The following is an 18,662-nucleotide window of genomic DNA, read 5'->3' on the forward strand; positions in this document are numbered from 1 at the left end:
CTTCCGTGACGTCGATGTGCACTACGATTGCACACTATCGTCAACCGACTTGCCTGAAGCGATCCATTCTCGCCTTTCAGCACAAGCCGGTAATCTTGGCAGACCTGTGGTCTACATACGGCTCTTTGCCGTGAAGGGGTTCGACGTTACAAGCGTTCCGGGTTGGTGACGAAGACAGTCTACTGGTCCGGTCACTTGTGTGGAGATCCCGTGCACCGATATTCTCTTGTTCGAGGAAGGTTCAGCGACATTCGGCAGATCGTTCTCTATATTCGGTGGCGATACAAGACAGTCGCTACTTCCGCTGGTTCCGGAAGTTATCCAGTTGCCATCACGTGGTACGGGGGTTTTACCGTCACCGTTTTCCTATGGTTCATTGCGGCTTATCAACTCACGGACGTTCACTGTTGTTACCGCCAGAGTTCGTGACCGATGCTGTCTAGATGGTCTCTACTGCTGTTTTGCACCGGGTGGTGTGACGGCCGTGGATTTTAGCCGGTTGCTGTTTTGCGTTGCTTCACTTCCAGGTATATCGGGCATGTAGCGTAGCGAGTTGCTACGCTGTCTTGGCTCTTGCCTTTATCACAGGGTCGCTGTTTCCGATGTCTTGATTCCTGAATCACTCTATTACTGTTTCATGAAGTATCATTGCAAGAGTAATTTTGACGTCGGCGCAACATTTTATGCTTAGAGGTCGCGGTATCCAGTTTGTTTCTGAATCCATGCATTCAGTACAATAACACAGATTTGCTGATCCGGTTACCAGTCGCCTTGCAGTCCAGTCGCTGTTGGTGGCTGTGGTTTCCAGATGAAGCCAATCTACACATCAACCTGTTGGAGATGTTGGCAGTTACGTCATCCTTCATTGGCGAGAGATGCTGTCAGGCGCCTCTCTCATGGTAGCCACAGACAGTACCACCGCGGTGGCTTATATCAACCGTCAGGGCGGAACTCACTCCAGCAGTCTGCTGCAGTTGACTTATCGTCTCTACAAGCTGGTTGACGAGATTCCATTGCAACTTCGGGCTCGCCATATTCCAGGGGTTTCCAATGTACTAGTCGACACACTGTCTCGGCCGTCGTCTCCACAGCCGACGGAATGGATGCTCCATCCCGAAGCGTTTCGATGGGTGTGCGACAGACTTTGGACACCAAACATCAATCTCTTCGCCACACGATTCAACCATCAGCTGAGGGTTTACGTGTCTCCGGTGCCGGATCCCGAAGCTCTGGATCTCGACACCTTGGCCATCAGCTGGGAACAGATGGACTCGTACGCTTTTCCTCCACCAATCCTCCTTCCAAGGGTGCTTCAGAGGTTTCAGCTGTACCATTGTCGCCTGTTACTCATTGCTCCAATGTGGCCATCCAGGATGTGGTATCGAGATCTAATACGTCTTGCCTATCCACATCCTTTACCACTGCCAGACTGGGATCATCTGTTGCTGCATCCCACGTCAAGACTATACCATCCACGTCCAGTTGTTCCAACTGCACGCGTGGACTTTATCTCCAAGAGTTTGAGAAAGAAAGGTTTTTCTTCACAGTCTACGGCGGCCATTTTGAAAGCGCACAGATCATCTACTACTGCGGCTTACAACGTCAGATGGCTTTGCTTTCACCGATGGTGTGTCCGGCAAAAACTCAAACCTCAGACAATCCAGATACTTCGTCTTGCTGGGGTTTTTTGCTGTATCTGCGGACCACTTTACGATTAAAGGGGTCTACCATCGCTGGGTACGTTTCGGTCATCGCTACTGTTCGTGATGTCGCTACTGGAACGAAGTTATCGGGTATTCCTGAGATCCATAAGATGATCAAAGGGTTTCGCCTTGATGATCAAGTACACCGGTTTCGGCCACCAAGATGGGACCTGAATCTGGTGTTACGAGCGTTATCGACCGCACCCTATGAGCCAATCGAATCCTCTTCCCTGCAAGACTTGACGCGGAAGACGGTGTTTTTACTCGGTTTTGCCACGGCTGCCCGTGTCTCAGAACTCCATGCTCTTGATGTAGACTTGGTACGTTTTCACCAAGATCGGCGTGCAGTCAACTTGGGGTTACTCATGAACTTTGTTGCAAAGAATCAGTTACCAGACCAAGCGCCTCGTTCGTATGTTGTGCAGGCCCTCTCCTCTATCGTTGGTCCAGCGGACATTGAGGACTTGGCGTTGTGCCCTGTCAGAGCCCTGCACCAGTACATCGAGAGGACCAGATCTTTTCGACAACATCGCAAAAGACTTTTCCTTTCCTGTAACCAGAGTCGGTTGAGGGATATTACCAAAAACACGGTGGCCACCTGGATCCGGTCTTCTATCCTGACCGCCTATCAGAAGGAGGGTTTACCTGCTCCATCTGCTTCTAATCCGCATGAACTCCGTGCCTTGGCTGCCACAATGTCCCTGCACTTCAACACACCCATTCAGCACATTATCACTGGTTGTTTCTGGGCTATGGACTCTTCGCCAACTATTATCTGAGGAATATCTCCACAGAAGACATTGAGGGGTTCCATCATCTGGGTCCGGTTGTTGCTGCACAGACTCTTGAATACAAGCCGTCCTCGTTGCCGTTGATGTCTGTCTGATTCTGGGCTGCATACCGAGATGTCCCATCGAATCGACAGGTGAGGATTGCTTAGACTTTTGTTCTTTTGCACAGTTCACGTACTGGTGCCGGAACTTTTGTCTCGATAACCTTTACCCTGCACTGCATGTGGTTATTTGTTGTCGTTATTGAACTAACAGTTCTTTGGTGTACTAGACAGAAAACACTCGGGGGTCTTGTTCTGTTCAATGTTCTGACTGATGCAACTCATTAGGTTGTCGCTTGTTATTACAAAAATAACACTTCAATACGTGAGGGTTACCTAACACCTGCATCCCTGGTGGCTACGACTTCCCACCCTGTCAGAACCAGCATGAGATGTGGAAGATGTCCTGGTCCTTTGTTCTGGGACGGATGCCACCATTCTGGTTGTTGTTACTAGTCAGTCTTCCACTAGTCAGCCTCTTTCCGGTTTGGGGAGTTATCACAAGCATCTACGGATCTCGGCACCCGCCACCATCTGTTGAATGCTGCCCTTGTTTGAGGACAGGTAATGTCTATAGAAATGGAGAAAACTTGGAGTGTTTTCTCTTTTATAGATACATTACCTGTCCTCAAGATTTCATCCCGCCCGGGCCTCCCCGCTTCCTGTTCTCCGTGCAATGCGCTCAGGGAAAAAGAAGGAAGTTACAGTCGTGTGACCGGAACTAGAGAGCAGTATGCAGTAGAAGAATTTAGGCCATCCCATTGGCTGTTGGGATGTTCGGACCAGACCACTTGCGTGGGGGGGAGGTGCCCTTGTTTGAGGACAGGTAATGTATCTATAAAAGAGAAAACACTCCAAGTTTTCTCCAGTTTTATATTGATAAATACCATGGGAATCGCCATGTCCCAATTGCTTAAAATAATTTTGAAAGTTAGTATTCTGATGTCACCGGTAGATGTCGCTCGAAGCACAACAATGCCTACGTCACGACAAATTTCACAGACTTGGGGTGCGTTTCTTTCACCTCTCCTGGACATGTTCCAACTGTTCTGTCCTGGTTGTATCCCCTCTCCAGATATCGTAAGACTTAGCAAAATTATTGGTTTTAAGGGTTTGTAACGTTTTGTATTGAGACACTTACTTGTCTGAACTTTATTGTTACTGAAAATGTTCACGAACTGTGAAGAAAAATCTCACAAATGAACAACAACAAATCGGATGTTGATTGTGCGAACCGTGCACGAGAAAACAAACCGAACCAAAATGATAACGGTCACGTGGTATACCAACGTCTGTGACATTGAAATGGAAATATCCCCTCTAAAAATAGATTAGACCATGTCTGCTCAAGGTTTTTTCTCAAACGTGCGTCCATTTTTAAGAAATACGAAAAATGTATTTTGTGGTATTACAAACACCAGGATTACCAAAAAACACTTCAGGTGAATGGAAATGTATATTCTAAATAATAAACGGTAAGTAAAGTGCAATTTTATTTGTGAAAAAATGGGTTTAATAGCGAAAAACAACGCCGTAATGGTTAACAACTAGCCGTAAATAGGGTGTGTCCCTTTAATTAAGAAAAATAAGCTATATTGAGAAAATGGGAAGAATTAAAAACTCACAATCTCCATGGTGTTGCCGATTGCCATGGCAATTAAAGGAATTGTTACCTTTAGATATTCTTTGTATTGTATAAAAGAGAAATAACATTTCCAGTTTCTAGCACTCAACACTTTTTGTGGATAAAAATATTTATGAAATAAAACTTGTTTTTATAGGAACACGTTTGTTTTGTTATGGAGTACGCATGTGGTGGAGATCTTATGATGCATATTCATAACGACGTCTTCACCGAACCTCGAACCGTCTTCTATGCCGGCTGTGTGGTGCTAGGATTAAAATATTTACATGAGCATAATATAGTGTACAGGTGAGTGGTATAACATGGTTGTCCTGTATTTATCAACTGGAACTTACACAATATGATGACCAGATTTAGATTTCCAGAGGTGATATTAAAGATCATTCTTTTTCTTTTGTTAATCCCTTTCACAAATAAACGTCTTTCCTTTGGTCATACGAAATTTAAAAGTAACTGGTTAATGATAGAGGCAGGAGAGAGAGAGAATGTGTGTGTGTGTGTGTGTGTGTGTGTGTGTGTGTGTGTGTGTGAGTGAGCGAGAGGGAGAGAGACGTATATAAATAAAAATAAGTTTGAATGGCTGATGTTTTTACTTCCAGAGATTTAAAGTTGGACAACCTGCTGCTAGATACGGAGGGTTATTTGAAGATTGCTGACTTTGGCCTGTGTAAGGAATCAATGGGTTTCGGCGACCGGACGAGCACATTCTGCGGGACTCCCGAGTTCCTCGCCCCGGAAGTGCTGACAGAAACGTCATACACGAGATCGGTTGACTGGTGGGGCCTCGGGGTTCTCATATACGAGATGATGGTTGGAGAGGTGAGACAGTGCTTTATAGTTCATCTCAATCCAGGTTTTATACAGTTTAAAGTTTAATCTATTCAATTATAAAATATTTTAATTTAGTTTTTCTTTTTTTAAATTCTTTTTTTGTTTTTGTTAGAGAATTAGATTAATATGGTAGAATTTAGCTGCTGCATCTTAATGTTGGTCATTAATGCTGCAGCCTTTAAATTTCGCAACCGCAATTGGCAGTGCTGCCACAAAATCCTGTTACATAATTCATTATGAGGTATTTACTCTGTTACCATATTGCCATCACAAGGCTGTATACCTAACATACATGGATGGTTGTATATTTGCTATTATGTTGATAATGGATGGGCTCAGCTGTATACCTAATATATATGGATGGGCTCTGTTGTATATTTGCCCTTTTCTATCCAGGTGAAAGCATATGTCTATAAAGGTGTATTTAGAGTGTTTTCATATATAGCCAGTAATGGGATTGTTGTATTTCAGTCCCCGTTCCCCGGTGATGATGAAGAGGAGGTGTTTGACAGTATTGTTAACGAGGAGGTGCGCTATCCCCGCTTCCTATCCACTGAGGCCATCGCCATCATGAGACGGGTCAGTATCAGTAACTACACAAAACATAGCAGATATCCTCGGAAGGCCATGTGTCACAATTATGAAACACAGGGCTCAAAATTAAGACTTTGTTTACAGACATTTTGTATGAATTTTGAGCCTGCCTACAGCATTTTAAACCAGTAATGTTTGAAAGAAACACTAAATTAAAACCCACAAATTACTCTTTCTACTGACAGCAATCATTTTTATCCTGTGGTAAAAACAACTGCCATCAGTAAAACCCCTGACCAATGGGAATTCAAATTGCAGATATGGCTGATAGTGCCACCATTAAGTTCAAGCCCTGCAAATGTTTGACATCCAAGAGCTATGAATTAATTAATCAGTATGCTCTAGTGGTGTTATCAAGCAATGCAGAGTTTAACTTTTGCAACTACTGCTTTACTAAACTTGTGTTTTGTTAGCAGTGAAAAACGTCAACTGTCATGATGCACCATTTATTAGTACATTGGTCAACTGGACAGTCCAAATGTGTCCTTCCATTGTTTCATAATTGTTGTGTTTCTATTTGATTTAAGTTGGAAATAACAGCCAACATAAATGGCATGGCAGGGGAAGAAACTGCTGAAATATTAAAAATATAATGGAAATTGCAGCGTTATTCTCTCCCCTGGTCAAACATTTAATGTGTGTGATTAAATGTTGGTGTTGTTTGTTCATTCATTTGTATTTGTATTTGTCCATCCATTCATCCATCTATCCATCCATTCATCCATCCATTCATTCATTCATTTTTTTATGTTGATGTGTTTCAGTTATTAAGAAGAAACCCGGACCGTAGACTTGGTTCCAGTGAGAGAGATGCAGAAGATGTTAAAAAACAGGCATTCTTTAGGGTAAGGGTCATTCCAGAAATAACCAGGGGAGTGGTTGTGGGGAGGAGTGGGACATATGGAAGGGGACGTTAATATCAGCAACTCATGGTTATACCTAAATTAATTTATCTTTATTTGCATTAGACAACCTGGCTGAATCATGGTGCATTATATTTAGTGCAATAGCATTTCCTAGAAAAATTTTATATCGTAGGGAAATGAGTCGGTTGTATGGGTGTTTGACTATAATATCGGGATTTCTTGTTGCCTTGCGTCTCCATATGTTGCAGATTTCATAAAGTGTAGTACATGTCTAGAATACATTCCGAGTATTATCCTTTAACTGAACTATCATCTGAAATAACATAAGACCATAATTTCATTCAACAAACAATACTTCTTTGCTTATTTCCCGTTAGTATTTATAGAGCTCTTTAATTATTGCATCTGGAATATTCTAGTAATCCAAAAATGCTTAGAGAAGTATGTAAAATGTTTTAACAGCAAACTTCAGTCATTCATACAATTTGTGGTGGTGTTTGTCGGTGCACATTCTGTGTGCATGGGGTCTCAAGCCAGACATGCGTATTAGAAACAACTCGAGTTCTGTGATAGTGTGTCAACTGTAATTGAAAAATAATGTTTGGGTAAATAAAGTTAGCTGTCTGGCTATAGATTGAGAAAGTTATTTTTGCACTACAATATCGTAAAACCCATCATAGGCTATGACATCACCATGTCAAACGCCATAGTAACGTCACAGCTTACGGTGGTATTACGATATAGCACTAAGATGGCTTCAAAACTCTGGACCCTTGATGTATATGAATAATACTTTCTGTTTGTGACTGATAAATATCCCAGTATATTTTATAGGTTAAGCTTTATAAAATGTGCTATATGGTTTATGTTTAACATTTAGTTTTGTGGTATGATGAATAAAAAGTTTAATTTGAATGTTTCTTATAACTTTCAGAATCTTGTATGGAATGATTTGTTGATGAAGAAAATGAAACCCCCATTTGTTCCCTCTTTGGTATGTTGTATATTAATATGTTAGTCTCTAGGTCACTGGTTCATTGTGCTAATATTTAGGTCACTGAGATACAATAATTTTTATTGACGTTTATGTAGAAACAGCTTTTAGTATTTTGTTGAATGTAAATATATGACATTAACAGAGGTGGAATATCAATCGATAAAGTTGGTACCCTACATCATTAACCAGTTATTGTTTTTATTGTTGCAGTCCAACAAAGGTTTTTAAACTAATTCATAAATAAATACATAATTAATTTACCACAACTCAAAAATCTATTTCCATATATGGTATAGAAATGCAACAATGGGGGGGAAAGCAGAAGCCATTTAAAAATGTAAAGTTTGAGACAAGTAGGCCTCTTATTAGAAAGTTCTCACTTTGCTGTAATAATCAGTTCTTGTATGCAGTACGAAGGATGACAGCAGGCTAATATGCCTTTCCGATAGGGACGTGTTCTAATCATGAGTGGATTTTAACTTTTTTTCAGAAAGGACCCGAGGACGTGACAAACTTTGATGAAGAGTTCACCAACGAGAAAGCAATTCTGACCCCGGCCAAAGACCACCGGTTGCTGACGTTTGAGGAACACGATCTGTTTAAAGACTTCTCATACATTGCAGACTGGTGCTGAATGCAACATCTAGACAACGTACGACAATAAATGTAGCAACCCAGTGATGCTAATGTGTCGCCATAGAAACACTAATGCTCAGCTTCTCTTGGTGTTACTAAAACTAGACCAGTACCAAGCAGCCTGTAATTGGCGCAAAGACTTCTTAAAGAAGCGAAATACCTCCTGTAGATGATTGGTGTAAAGGAATGTTATTCCTCTAGATAATTGGTGTGAAGGAATGTTATTCCTGTAGATGATTGATGTGAAGGAATGTTATTCCGTGTTCAGCTGGTGCTTACTTCATTAGATGAAAAACAGCCAAAAGAAGGTCTGGAGATTTGTCTAGTGTGCTTCATGTGAGATTTGTATGGAATTTAAATACAAACTCCTCCAGGAAAAATAGTATCTATCATTACCAGGAAAGATTAGATTCTAACAGTACCACAGGCCTCTAATAAGTGAAACTTGGCATAAACCATTTGGATATTAGGGCCCTTATCCCCAATTTGGTTTTTTTAGGTAATCCTTCATTTTGATTAACATTTTACATCCTAAGTTTAATTCACGCACAAAAATGTAAAAGAAAAAGTAAACTTTCGGGCGTCGGACAAAGAAACTGTAGATTTCTGTGTTCAGAGGCCAGAGCCTGGCGATAAGGGATTCTGACATGACATGGAAAAGTAGGATTCTAATGTTAGAAAAATATTCCAACATTACGAACATCCTGACATAGACAGGGTAAATAGGGTTGTTTTTTCATCCTGCCATTGTTAGTAAAACAATTTTGACTTGGGTGGAGGGAGGGGGTGGGGGTGATTTAAATCTAACATGGTCACAAAAAGTGTAATTCTGAAAGTAACAGGAAGTGGTATTCTGACATGGTGAGGTGGTAAATAAGGTGCAAGTTATGTTGACTGGAGAAAAAGAATGCAAAGTTATCTTTTAAAGATATCTGATGACTTGTAATGTATGACTGTTGGATGATATCTGATGACATTCATTATAATTTATTCATTATGAACTACCAAATTAACACAAATGATTCAGCAGGACATCTTTTCCGTAGCTCAGTGGTGTTTTAGTTTTCATAAGAATAACCCTTTAAATAATGTCAGTGTAACTGATTAGTAGGTTATGTGATATTCTCAGTTGTAAACAATTCGGTTACTACTTTATTATATAATTTTCTCGAAGGTAAAATAGGTTGCCAAACAGAATGGACACCAGATGAATGTATCATACTTAACACCAGAATGTTTGGTCAGTAAATTTCAGTGTCTTTAGATGTTTAGTAGGACCCAGTTAATTCCCTCAAAATGTTAATGCCATTAAAATGGTGTCCGTATAAATTTCAGCACCACAAGAAATAAGACAATTGTAATTTGAACCATATTGTTTCGTATGGGTATTAGTTGTTATAGTAAGTGCTGTGGCCTGTGAAAATCTTGAAAACCATGCAAAACGAACAAAAACAGATTGCAATTGAAGCATCGGTGACGGGGGCGAAACATCAAAACATAACTGAAGCAAAACCTGAGTAATCGATCGTGACTTATTTTGAGGGCTGTACAAAGCAAGCTAACTTAAATGTTTAAAGACTATCTTCTTGACCATTTGTGTGGTGATGAAAATAATCCAGATTTCTCCCCAATTCAAGATTTCATCATCACCTGAAAACTTTCATGCCAGGACCCCAATCTTGAAGACTCCGATTTGTTTTCTGATGTCCTTTTTATCTCTGGTTGTATCTAATGGTCATCACACACCTACTGACAAGACAGTCACATTGGCAGTATTGCAACCTGCTTTATAAGTGGGTATTGTTATGCTGGGTAAAAACATGGCAGTTGTATCTAATCTGCAGTTTTGTCAAATCATCTTCCATTAAAACTTGGATTACGCTGACACAACTGTCAAATTGGCTTGTGTGTTTTGGCGGTGGTCATTTTCATACTACTGCCAACGTGCTGTCAAGTCGGCATTAATCAGCAGGTGTGTGATGATCATTAATCACCTTTGAAAATAAGATAACCGAAATATGCCACAGTATTTGGTCCTCTTATAACATTTCTGACTAATACTTTTATTTATATCTAGTCATTAGAATGTGAATAGTCTGCTGTTATGATCATTTGTTATCCTCGTAAAAACTAAGAACACATATATTTAAAGGTTATAAATCTTAAATATGTTAACAGTAATTTATTTTGCTTTACCTTGTGCTTCACCTTTTGTTCTAGAGCTCCACCCTTTTTCAGGGGTCCGCCCTTTATTGATTGATTGATTTCAACTTATTTTCGTGCTTATATCCAATTAAGGTTCAAGCACGCTGTCTTGGGCACACATTGAGCTATCTGGGCTGCCTGTCCAGGACAGTGGGAGGTTTGTTAGTTTGTTATTGGTTAGTGAGAGAGAAGAGGGTGTAGTGGCCTTACACCTACCCATTGAGCCCTTAAGAGTTCGCTCTGGGTTGGAGCCGGTACCGGGCTGCGAACCCTGTACCTACCAGCCTGTAGTCCGATGGCTTAACCACTGCATCATCGATGCCGGTCCCTTTATTGCAGAGCTCTACCATTTATAGTAGATCTCCCCAAATTATTGCAGAGCTCCACCCTTTATTTCAGAGCTCCGCCCTTTATTTTAGAGCTCCACCCTTTATAGTAGAGCTCCACCCTTTTTCAGGGGTCCGCCCTTTATTGCAGAGCTTTACCATTTATAGTAGATCTCCCCAAATTATTTCAGAGTTCACCCTTTATTTTAGAGTTCCATCCTTTATTTTAGAGTTCCACCCTTTATTGTAGAGCTCCACCCTTTATTGCAGAGCTTTACCATTTATAGTAGATCTCCCCAAATTATTTCAGAGTTCACCCTTTATTTTAGAGTTCCATCCTTTATTGTAGAGCTCCACCCTTTATTGCAGAGCTTTACCATTTATAGTAGATCTCCCCAAATTATTTCAGAGTTCACCCTTTATTTTAGAGTTCCATCCTTTATTGTAGAGCTCCACCCTTTATTGCAGAGCTTTACCATTTATAGTAGATCTCCCCAAATTATTTCAGAGTTCACCCTTTATTTTAGAGTTCCATCCTTTATTGTAGAGCTCCACCCTTTATTGCAGAGCTTTACCATTTATAGTAGATCTCCCCAAATTATTTCAGAGTTCACCCTTTATTTTAGAGTTCCATCCTTTATTTTAGAGTCCCACCCTTTATTGTAGAGCTCCACTCTTTATTTATAGTAGAGTTCCACCCTTTATTGCTGAGCAGCTGGCTCCACCCATTATTAAAAAGCATTACACTAGTGCAGAGTTCACCCTTTCTTGTAGAGCTACATTGTATGTAGAGACACCTTTTGTTATAGACCTCTACCCCCACTCCGTTAATGAAGTGCCATGCTTTACTCGGAGCTCCAACCCGTTTCAGAACTATATCCTTTGTTGCAAGGCCAAAATAACTGATGTTTATACATTAAGTGTATTGTACATAAGAAGAAAAACTTTATAGCATTATGTGGTTGTCAAAATAAGAAAAATGGCAGCTTTAAGGTGTAAATTTGACAAACAAAGCGTGTTTTGTCTTTAATATATTTAATATACATAAATTGTATCAAATAAAATGTACTTTTGTTTCATTTTAAAAACCATATTCAAGACTGATTATAGCTATACATGTATGTCACGTACTCATGGAAAATTCCATTCTACTTGTTTTCATCTGTCTTAATGTGATCTGTAACACCATACTTGTACTTGTCAGGCTTTTGGTGGTTAATAAGGAAATATGGTTTTTGCTAACTTCTAGTAAGAAATCTTGGATTCAAGAATTATTGATTGCTCATTATAATTTTTAAAGTGACTGAAGGGGAAAATGTCTGGTATCGGAAATATTAGTAGTAGTTTTAGGTTTGTTAACCATTTCCATATCAATGGTTGTAATGTGAGAAAATGGTGTTCTATTCTTTGTTGTTTTCATATCCAGTCTTGTTAATTTTGTAATTCAGTCATGTTAAATGTACAGTTTACTTCATCATTCAGCTGTGTTAACTATTTAGTTCATTTCATCATTCAGCTGTTAACTATTTAGTTCATTTCATCATTCAGCTGTGTTAACTATTTAGTTAATGTCATCATTCAGTCATGTTAACTATTTAGTTAATGTCATCATTCAGTCATGTTAACTATTTAGTTAATGTCATCATTCAGCCATGTTAACTATTTAGTTCATTTCATCATTCAGCCATGTTCACTATTTTGTTTATTTCATCATTCAGTCATGTTAACTATTTTGTTTATTTCATCATTTAGTCTGTTAACTATTTAATTCTTGCTATCATTCAGTCATGGTAACTAGTATATTTCATCATTCAGTCATGTTAACTATTTAGTTAATGTCATAATTCAGTCATGTTAACTATTTAGTTTGTTTCATCATTCAGTCATGTTAACTATTTAGTTAATTTCATCATTCATTCATATTAAGATCATTTCATCATTTAACCATGTAAACATGGTTCAGAGAGCATCATTATTATTCATTTGAGTTAGCTCAATTTATTTAGATTCATCACTGAATCATCTTTTGATGGAACTGAAGAGGTACATGTACATTTGTGTGATTATTATGTGGATCAAACGGTGCAGTAGGATGTACTGAATTTAACTTGATTACAAGTTAGTTGACCCACTCCTTGCAGTAATGAATATAACCTGGTCATATTTGCTTTGAGATCTTAGATCATATGGAGTTAATTAACTTCATTGTATAGTAACATCCGTTACTGTGATGGATGAGATCATACATTTTACTGACGTATGTTTTGTTAATCAGGTCACCTCATGTTGTTGCTTTTAATGTCTGAACATGGAATGTTAAACCTTGTAGATGTGATAACGCTTTCAAAACACTGCCATTATATGGCGCGGTACACAGCGAAACTAGCATATACTTATCTTAATATTGTACATATTCATGCCCGAGTTATGAAAAGAGTTACGCTTGGGTAACAGTGGGCATGCAGTTCGGTGCATGCACAGACCTTTTATGTATATACTTGTATTATTTTACCAGGCACTTTTATATATATGCAAGTGGCTTTGATCGCTACAAATCTGTGATAAATTATTAACATGCCCTCGCTGCAAATGTTCATTTGCAAATTGCATGCTGAAATAAGCTTTTCCCAATGTTCATTTATACATTTGTTCTTTTCATTCTTCTGCATTGAGGCATTACTCATTGAGTGCAGGGTTTTAGGGGATTTTGTCAGTTGATTAGGTACCATGTTTTGGGGGGTTTTGTCGGTTGATTAGGTACCATGTTTTGGGGGGTTTTGTCAGTTGATTAGGTACCATGTTTTGGGGGGTTTTGTCAGTTGATTAGGTACCATGTTTGGGTATTTATGAGGGGTGATCAAATAGTTCTTGGCCTAAGACCACTTGGTCTGTGATTATTTGTTGCTCTTTGAAGTAATCGCCTTGAAGGTTCACTCTCTTCTGCCAACAGTGCCTGAATCCCTCTGATAAAGGATTCCTCCTGCATTGGAAATGACATCATTCTTAGTTGCATAATGTCTGCCTGATAAGTCTGTTCAAGTTGGGATATAGATAGAATTATAGATCTGGGGATGAGGGCAGACCGTAGCCCAGTGATAAAGCACTCGCCGGATGTGTGGTCAGTCTAGGATCAATCCCCATCAGTGGGCCAGTTGGGCTATTTCTCCTTCCAGCCTGTACACCACGACTGGTATATCAAAGGTATATGCTATCCTATCTATGGTATGGTGCATATAAAAGATCCCTTCCTACTAATGATTAAGACATCAGTGTGCTCAAGTGGTGTCATTAAACAAAAAGAAATCTAGATCTGGGGAATACAGTGATGATTGGTAAGATGGAAACCCATCATGTAGTCAGCAGGTTCATTGTCCTCATGGAACAGCACAGCTTTGTGAAAGCTGCATGGACAGCTCATCCATCAGAATATTCTCGCTTCTTTTTTTACAAGATGCCCACCGGGTGGTTAGCCATTGGTCTTATATAATCCTAGTTAGGCCGAGAACATTTTTATCACCCCTCAGTCATATAGTAATTAGTACATGAAACTATAAATTGGCCAACTAGTTTTATCTGAACTGACTGATGCAGCGGTGTTTATTCGGCAACTCCTAAAGCCCAGAGGTGTTGGTTCGTCTAACTCATTTTACATTTTACACTAGTCACAGCATTCAAGCAGGCAGTAAAATCAGGGTTGAAAATGCATTTAAGCATGGTGGCCAGATAAATTAGTGTTACTGGTCCTTAATAAATTTAAATAGCCCTCAAATTACTGCATTAAAATGAGGAACTTGTTAGTAATTACACACAAACAAAATGGCCAATTTATAACTCGCATTATCTTTTTCAGTCCAATATTTTTTGTTGTTGTTTTTTAAAACAGAGTCACAGGCTGGACTAGCATTTTAAAATTTCGCCTTTTAGTCTGTAAAGGTTGCCTTGGGCAACCGGGCCCTGTGCTTATAAACCTTAAAGTCTAGACTTATTAAAGTCCAAACTTTAACATCATGGCAACGCCATTCAAATAGCATTACATTAAAGTCTGGACTTTATTGAAGTCTAGACTAAGTTTTATAAGCACAGACCCTGTGGTGACTAGATTGTTAACACTGTAAAACGGACTGAAAATTATCTGTGTGGCCACCTATGTTGAGTTGTCTTTCTTGTTGCTTTGCTCACTGTAGACGTATTAACCAAGTAGATCAGTCTGTTTCTATGTTATCTAGTTCAGTTGGTAGAGTGCTCACCTGATGTGCTTGGGTTAAAGGATCAAGTCCCCTCGGTGGACCTATTCTCTGATTGGGTTTTCCCCTCTTTCCCAACCAGTATCCCATGGATGGTATTTCAAAGGCTTTGGTATGTGCTGTCCTGTCTGGGAAAGTGCACATAAAGATAGCTTGGTGCTAATGGGAAAATGTAGCAAGTTTTCTCACTTTGATGGTTACAGATTCAGAATGGTACCATTAAGGTGGCATTTTATGACAGCAGGGGCCTAATTCACTAAACTCTCGCAACTTTGCGATCTCGCAGTGCAATGCTAAAAGACTTGCAAAGAGGATGCTTTGTTGTCTAGCAGAGCCTAAGAGACCTTTGTGAATCAGGCCCAGGTCAATTTGTACTACATTAGGTCATGTTGATGGTAACAGATTCAGAATGGTACCTTTACGGTGGCATTTCATGACAGCAGGTCAATTTGTACTACATTAGATCACTTTGATGGTTACAGATTCAGAATTGTACCTTTACGGTGGCATTTCATGATGTCAGGTCAGTTTGTACTACATTAGGACACTGAAGATTACAGATTCAGAACGGTACCTTTAAGGTGGCATTTCATGACAGCAGGTCAATTTGTACTACATTAGGTCACTTTGATGGTTACAGATTCAGAATGGTACCTTTAAGGTGGCATTTCATGACAGCAGGTCAATTTGTACTACATTAGGTCACTTTGATGGTTACAGATTCAGAATGGTACCTTTAAGGTGGCATTTCATGACAGCAGGTCAATTTGTATTACATTAGGTCACTTTGATGGTTACAGATTCAGAATGGTACCTTTAAGGTGGCATTTCATGACAGCAGGTCAATTTTACTATGTGGGCTTTCAAGACAGGTGGCTGTTTTAGTTAATAGAGGTGGGGTTTTTTTTTTTAGTTAGGTTTGTTTCCTGTTAGTCAGCTCAAACTGCTAGCTACTTTTGTTGGTGTTATGTTTTACCTCATGTACATGACATTGTATGTAAACCATGTAATGTAGTATCCGTGTATGTTTATCGTTTTCAAATCAGGAACATTGGTGATGTTTTCAAACAAACGATATTACTGTTTTAAAAACACAAACAATATTACTGTTTTCAAAACACAAACAATATTACTGTTTTCAAGCACAAACAATATTGCTCTTTTCAAACACAAACATAATCAAGGCTCGGAATTGACATACAGAATACAGAATATGCTTTCTGACGATCCGTTTTCACAAGCAGCTTTTACTTTCCATCTTTTCTGGGGGTCTGTGTTTGTGTCTTTGGACACTTATTTCAGATGTATTAAGAATTCCTAATTTTTAGGAGTGATAACATAAATGATAATCTTTTCTTAATGTTTGTCTTAAGTCTTCCACATTGCTGTTAAAGAAGCTGCACATCGGTAAACATTTTGAGACTCTTTTCCTAGAGCTGCTTCTCACTTTCTAGCTTCTGCTTCCAGATTAAAATCTTAGATGCAGTGATTGCTTCCCACTTCACAACATGAATTACGAGCCTTGATTGTTGTTTTCAAAACAGGAACATTATGTACTCTGCTTGCTGCCAAGTAGATCAAATACTTGTATTGTTCAGATCCAATAGACATCTTCAATATACATGTACTAGTATATATATATGAACTGCCAAATGGAAACTCCTTATTTCAGTTCAAACTTCGATCAATGTCTCCCCAGTATACTTATAATGAAATAACCGAAACCAACCCATGTTTTAAATTTTGACAGTGACAAGTAATAAGGGGTCCTCTCTTGACACTCCATGACTGGTATATCAATGGCCTATTTGGGGGAAAGAGCATTGAAATATCCCATGTTGCTAATGAAAATAAAAATGTAGCTGGTTTCCTCTCAAGACTACATATTAGACTTGCTAAATATTTGACATCCAATACCCGAGGATTAATTACTCAATGTGCTCTAGTGGTGTCATTAAACAAAACAAACTTTAATTCCTGACTCTACACTTAAGCAACAAGCAAATAGTTAAATGTGTTCAAAGCAGGAACATTATTAATGTTCTATGGTGAAGAAGTACATTTTCTCTACATTGTTAGTAATTATGGTTTTGTGTAGCCCAGTCCACCAGTTGTAACAAAAAATGTGTGTCCAAATGTTTTAGCCATTTTGAACAAATTATTCTGAAGCTCTATTTTATATCTAATTTTTGGTAATATGATACACATGTTCATCTAATTTCAAAAACAAAACCATCCTCCTCGAATGCAACAAAACCTGAAAAACCCCAATCCCAAACCAGACATGTTATTTAGCTTCCTCCAACAATGAGTTTGGTTAAACAAATACTGACATTAATTGTTGCTACAGAATAGCATAGTATTAAGAGTATTAAGGTGGCTTAAACCATAACCAAATTAGCACCTTTATCGGAATATTTGTGTTCAGTTTATACATGTTTTTGTTTCTGTAACTGAATTGACATATTAATCTATGTCTAAGGCAGTATTTACAAATTGCATTTTCATTGTCTAATCAAGGACAGATACTGGTATTTCTTAAATATCTGTACAACAGATTGATCAATGTTCACACATTTGTATTGCAGTAATGTCTTTTTTCTTCTTACTCTCTCCCCTCCCCCCAGCATTTTATGCTCATTGTAATTGTTCCACAACTGATCACATTGGTGTGTGTGGTGGGGATGGGGGTGGTGGAGACATAGCCCATTGGGAAATCACTCCACTAATACGCAGACTAATGCAGTCGTGTACCTGTATATTTATATTTCTGCATTTTTATTTTATTTTTGTTTTTAGTGCTTCCAAACTTATCATCTACAAACTTCCACCCAGAATTGTTTGGGGGTGGGGGTGAGGTGGCAATGTTTTATATATTTGCCCGATAAAATTAAATTTGTTTCATATCATGTTTGCTTAGGGAAATAGGTGACAGAAGATGGCAGAATAATTGTTTTATGACTGGTGGGTGTAATGCACCAATTTCTACCAGGCATAAAAGAATTTTGGTGTCTTCCCCCCTCACCCCCACCCCCATCTCCATAAGTGATCAGTTCTTGAACCACCCAAAGCATTATGGATCCGTTGATAACTAGTTTTATCTCTTGTACATAACTGTTTCTTCATAGTAATCAGTTTGCTATGGTAACACCATGGCTATAGTAGCTTTTATTTCACTTTACACAAAGGACTGATTCTCACCTCAACTTTGTTTCCCTCACGAGCCAGAGGCGCCGCAATAATTAAATGAAATAGTGAAGGAATCTGTGAAGAGATGTATTAATATTACACTGTAAATAGTCACTCTGTGCTGTATATTTTAGAAACGGACGATGATCGGACATTTGTGTACAGGTATTAATGTCACTGGTACTACGCAAGCTACGTACATATGTATATGTATTTTATATGCATTGATTGAATGATGTTGTACATGTATGCAGAAACATATGAATCATTTTATTAAATATATGAATGCCATTTTATGTTCTTCTTCTCGTTCTTCGTTAGTCAAATCATCATACCAGTCATTCCCACAAAAGAGGCGGTGCGGTGTTCATTAGTTCACCGATTGTTGCATGCAGTTTTGTGGCGAGTGTTGTTGTGTTGGGCCATATTAATCGTCTGGGTGTGTTGTGTAGGCTGCAGTGTTGTAGGAGATGTTTTAGCCGCTTGCCCACAAGTCCTGTCTCTAGTTGTGTAAGTACATGCATGTATCTTTCTGTGGCATAAAATTAGATTTGCCAAGACCAATGACTTAGGCGAGACATTGTAGGTAGTGTA

General features: G+C 39.0%; 1 protein-coding gene and 1 long non-coding RNA gene across 3 annotated transcripts in view; both read left to right on the forward strand.

Annotated features, from left to right (window-relative positions):
- Positions 1-10,472, forward strand: part of LOC121384292 (serine/threonine-protein kinase N2-like) — a 50,156-nt gene extending 39,684 nt beyond the window's left edge. For both annotated transcript variants that reach the window (XM_041514607.1, XM_041514608.1), the window contains 6 exons: positions 4,317-4,468; positions 4,780-4,999; positions 5,483-5,590; positions 6,370-6,450; positions 7,406-7,465; positions 7,959-10,472. In XM_041514607.1, the coding sequence (XP_041370541.1) occupies positions 4,317-4,468; positions 4,780-4,999; positions 5,483-5,590; positions 6,370-6,450; positions 7,406-7,465; positions 7,959-8,102 (765 nt within the window). In that variant the 3' untranslated portion in view covers positions 8,103-10,472. The remainder of the gene's footprint in view (positions 1-4,316; positions 4,469-4,779; positions 5,000-5,482; positions 5,591-6,369; positions 6,451-7,405; positions 7,466-7,958) is intronic.
- Positions 10,473-10,509: 37 nt separating this feature from the next.
- LOC121383061 lies at positions 10,510-18,359 on the forward strand. Its single transcript, XR_005959250.1, has 2 exons — positions 10,510-15,560; positions 15,721-18,359. It is a non-coding gene; the product is annotated as an uncharacterized LOC121383061 (long non-coding RNA).
- The last annotated feature ends 303 nt before the right edge of the window (positions 18,360-18,662 follow it).

The sequence above is a fragment of the Gigantopelta aegis genome, chromosome 10, assembly GCF_016097555.1.
Source record: "Gigantopelta aegis isolate Gae_Host chromosome 10, Gae_host_genome, whole genome shotgun sequence".
Lineage (NCBI taxonomy): Eukaryota > Metazoa > Mollusca > Gastropoda > Neomphalida > Peltospiridae > Gigantopelta > Gigantopelta aegis.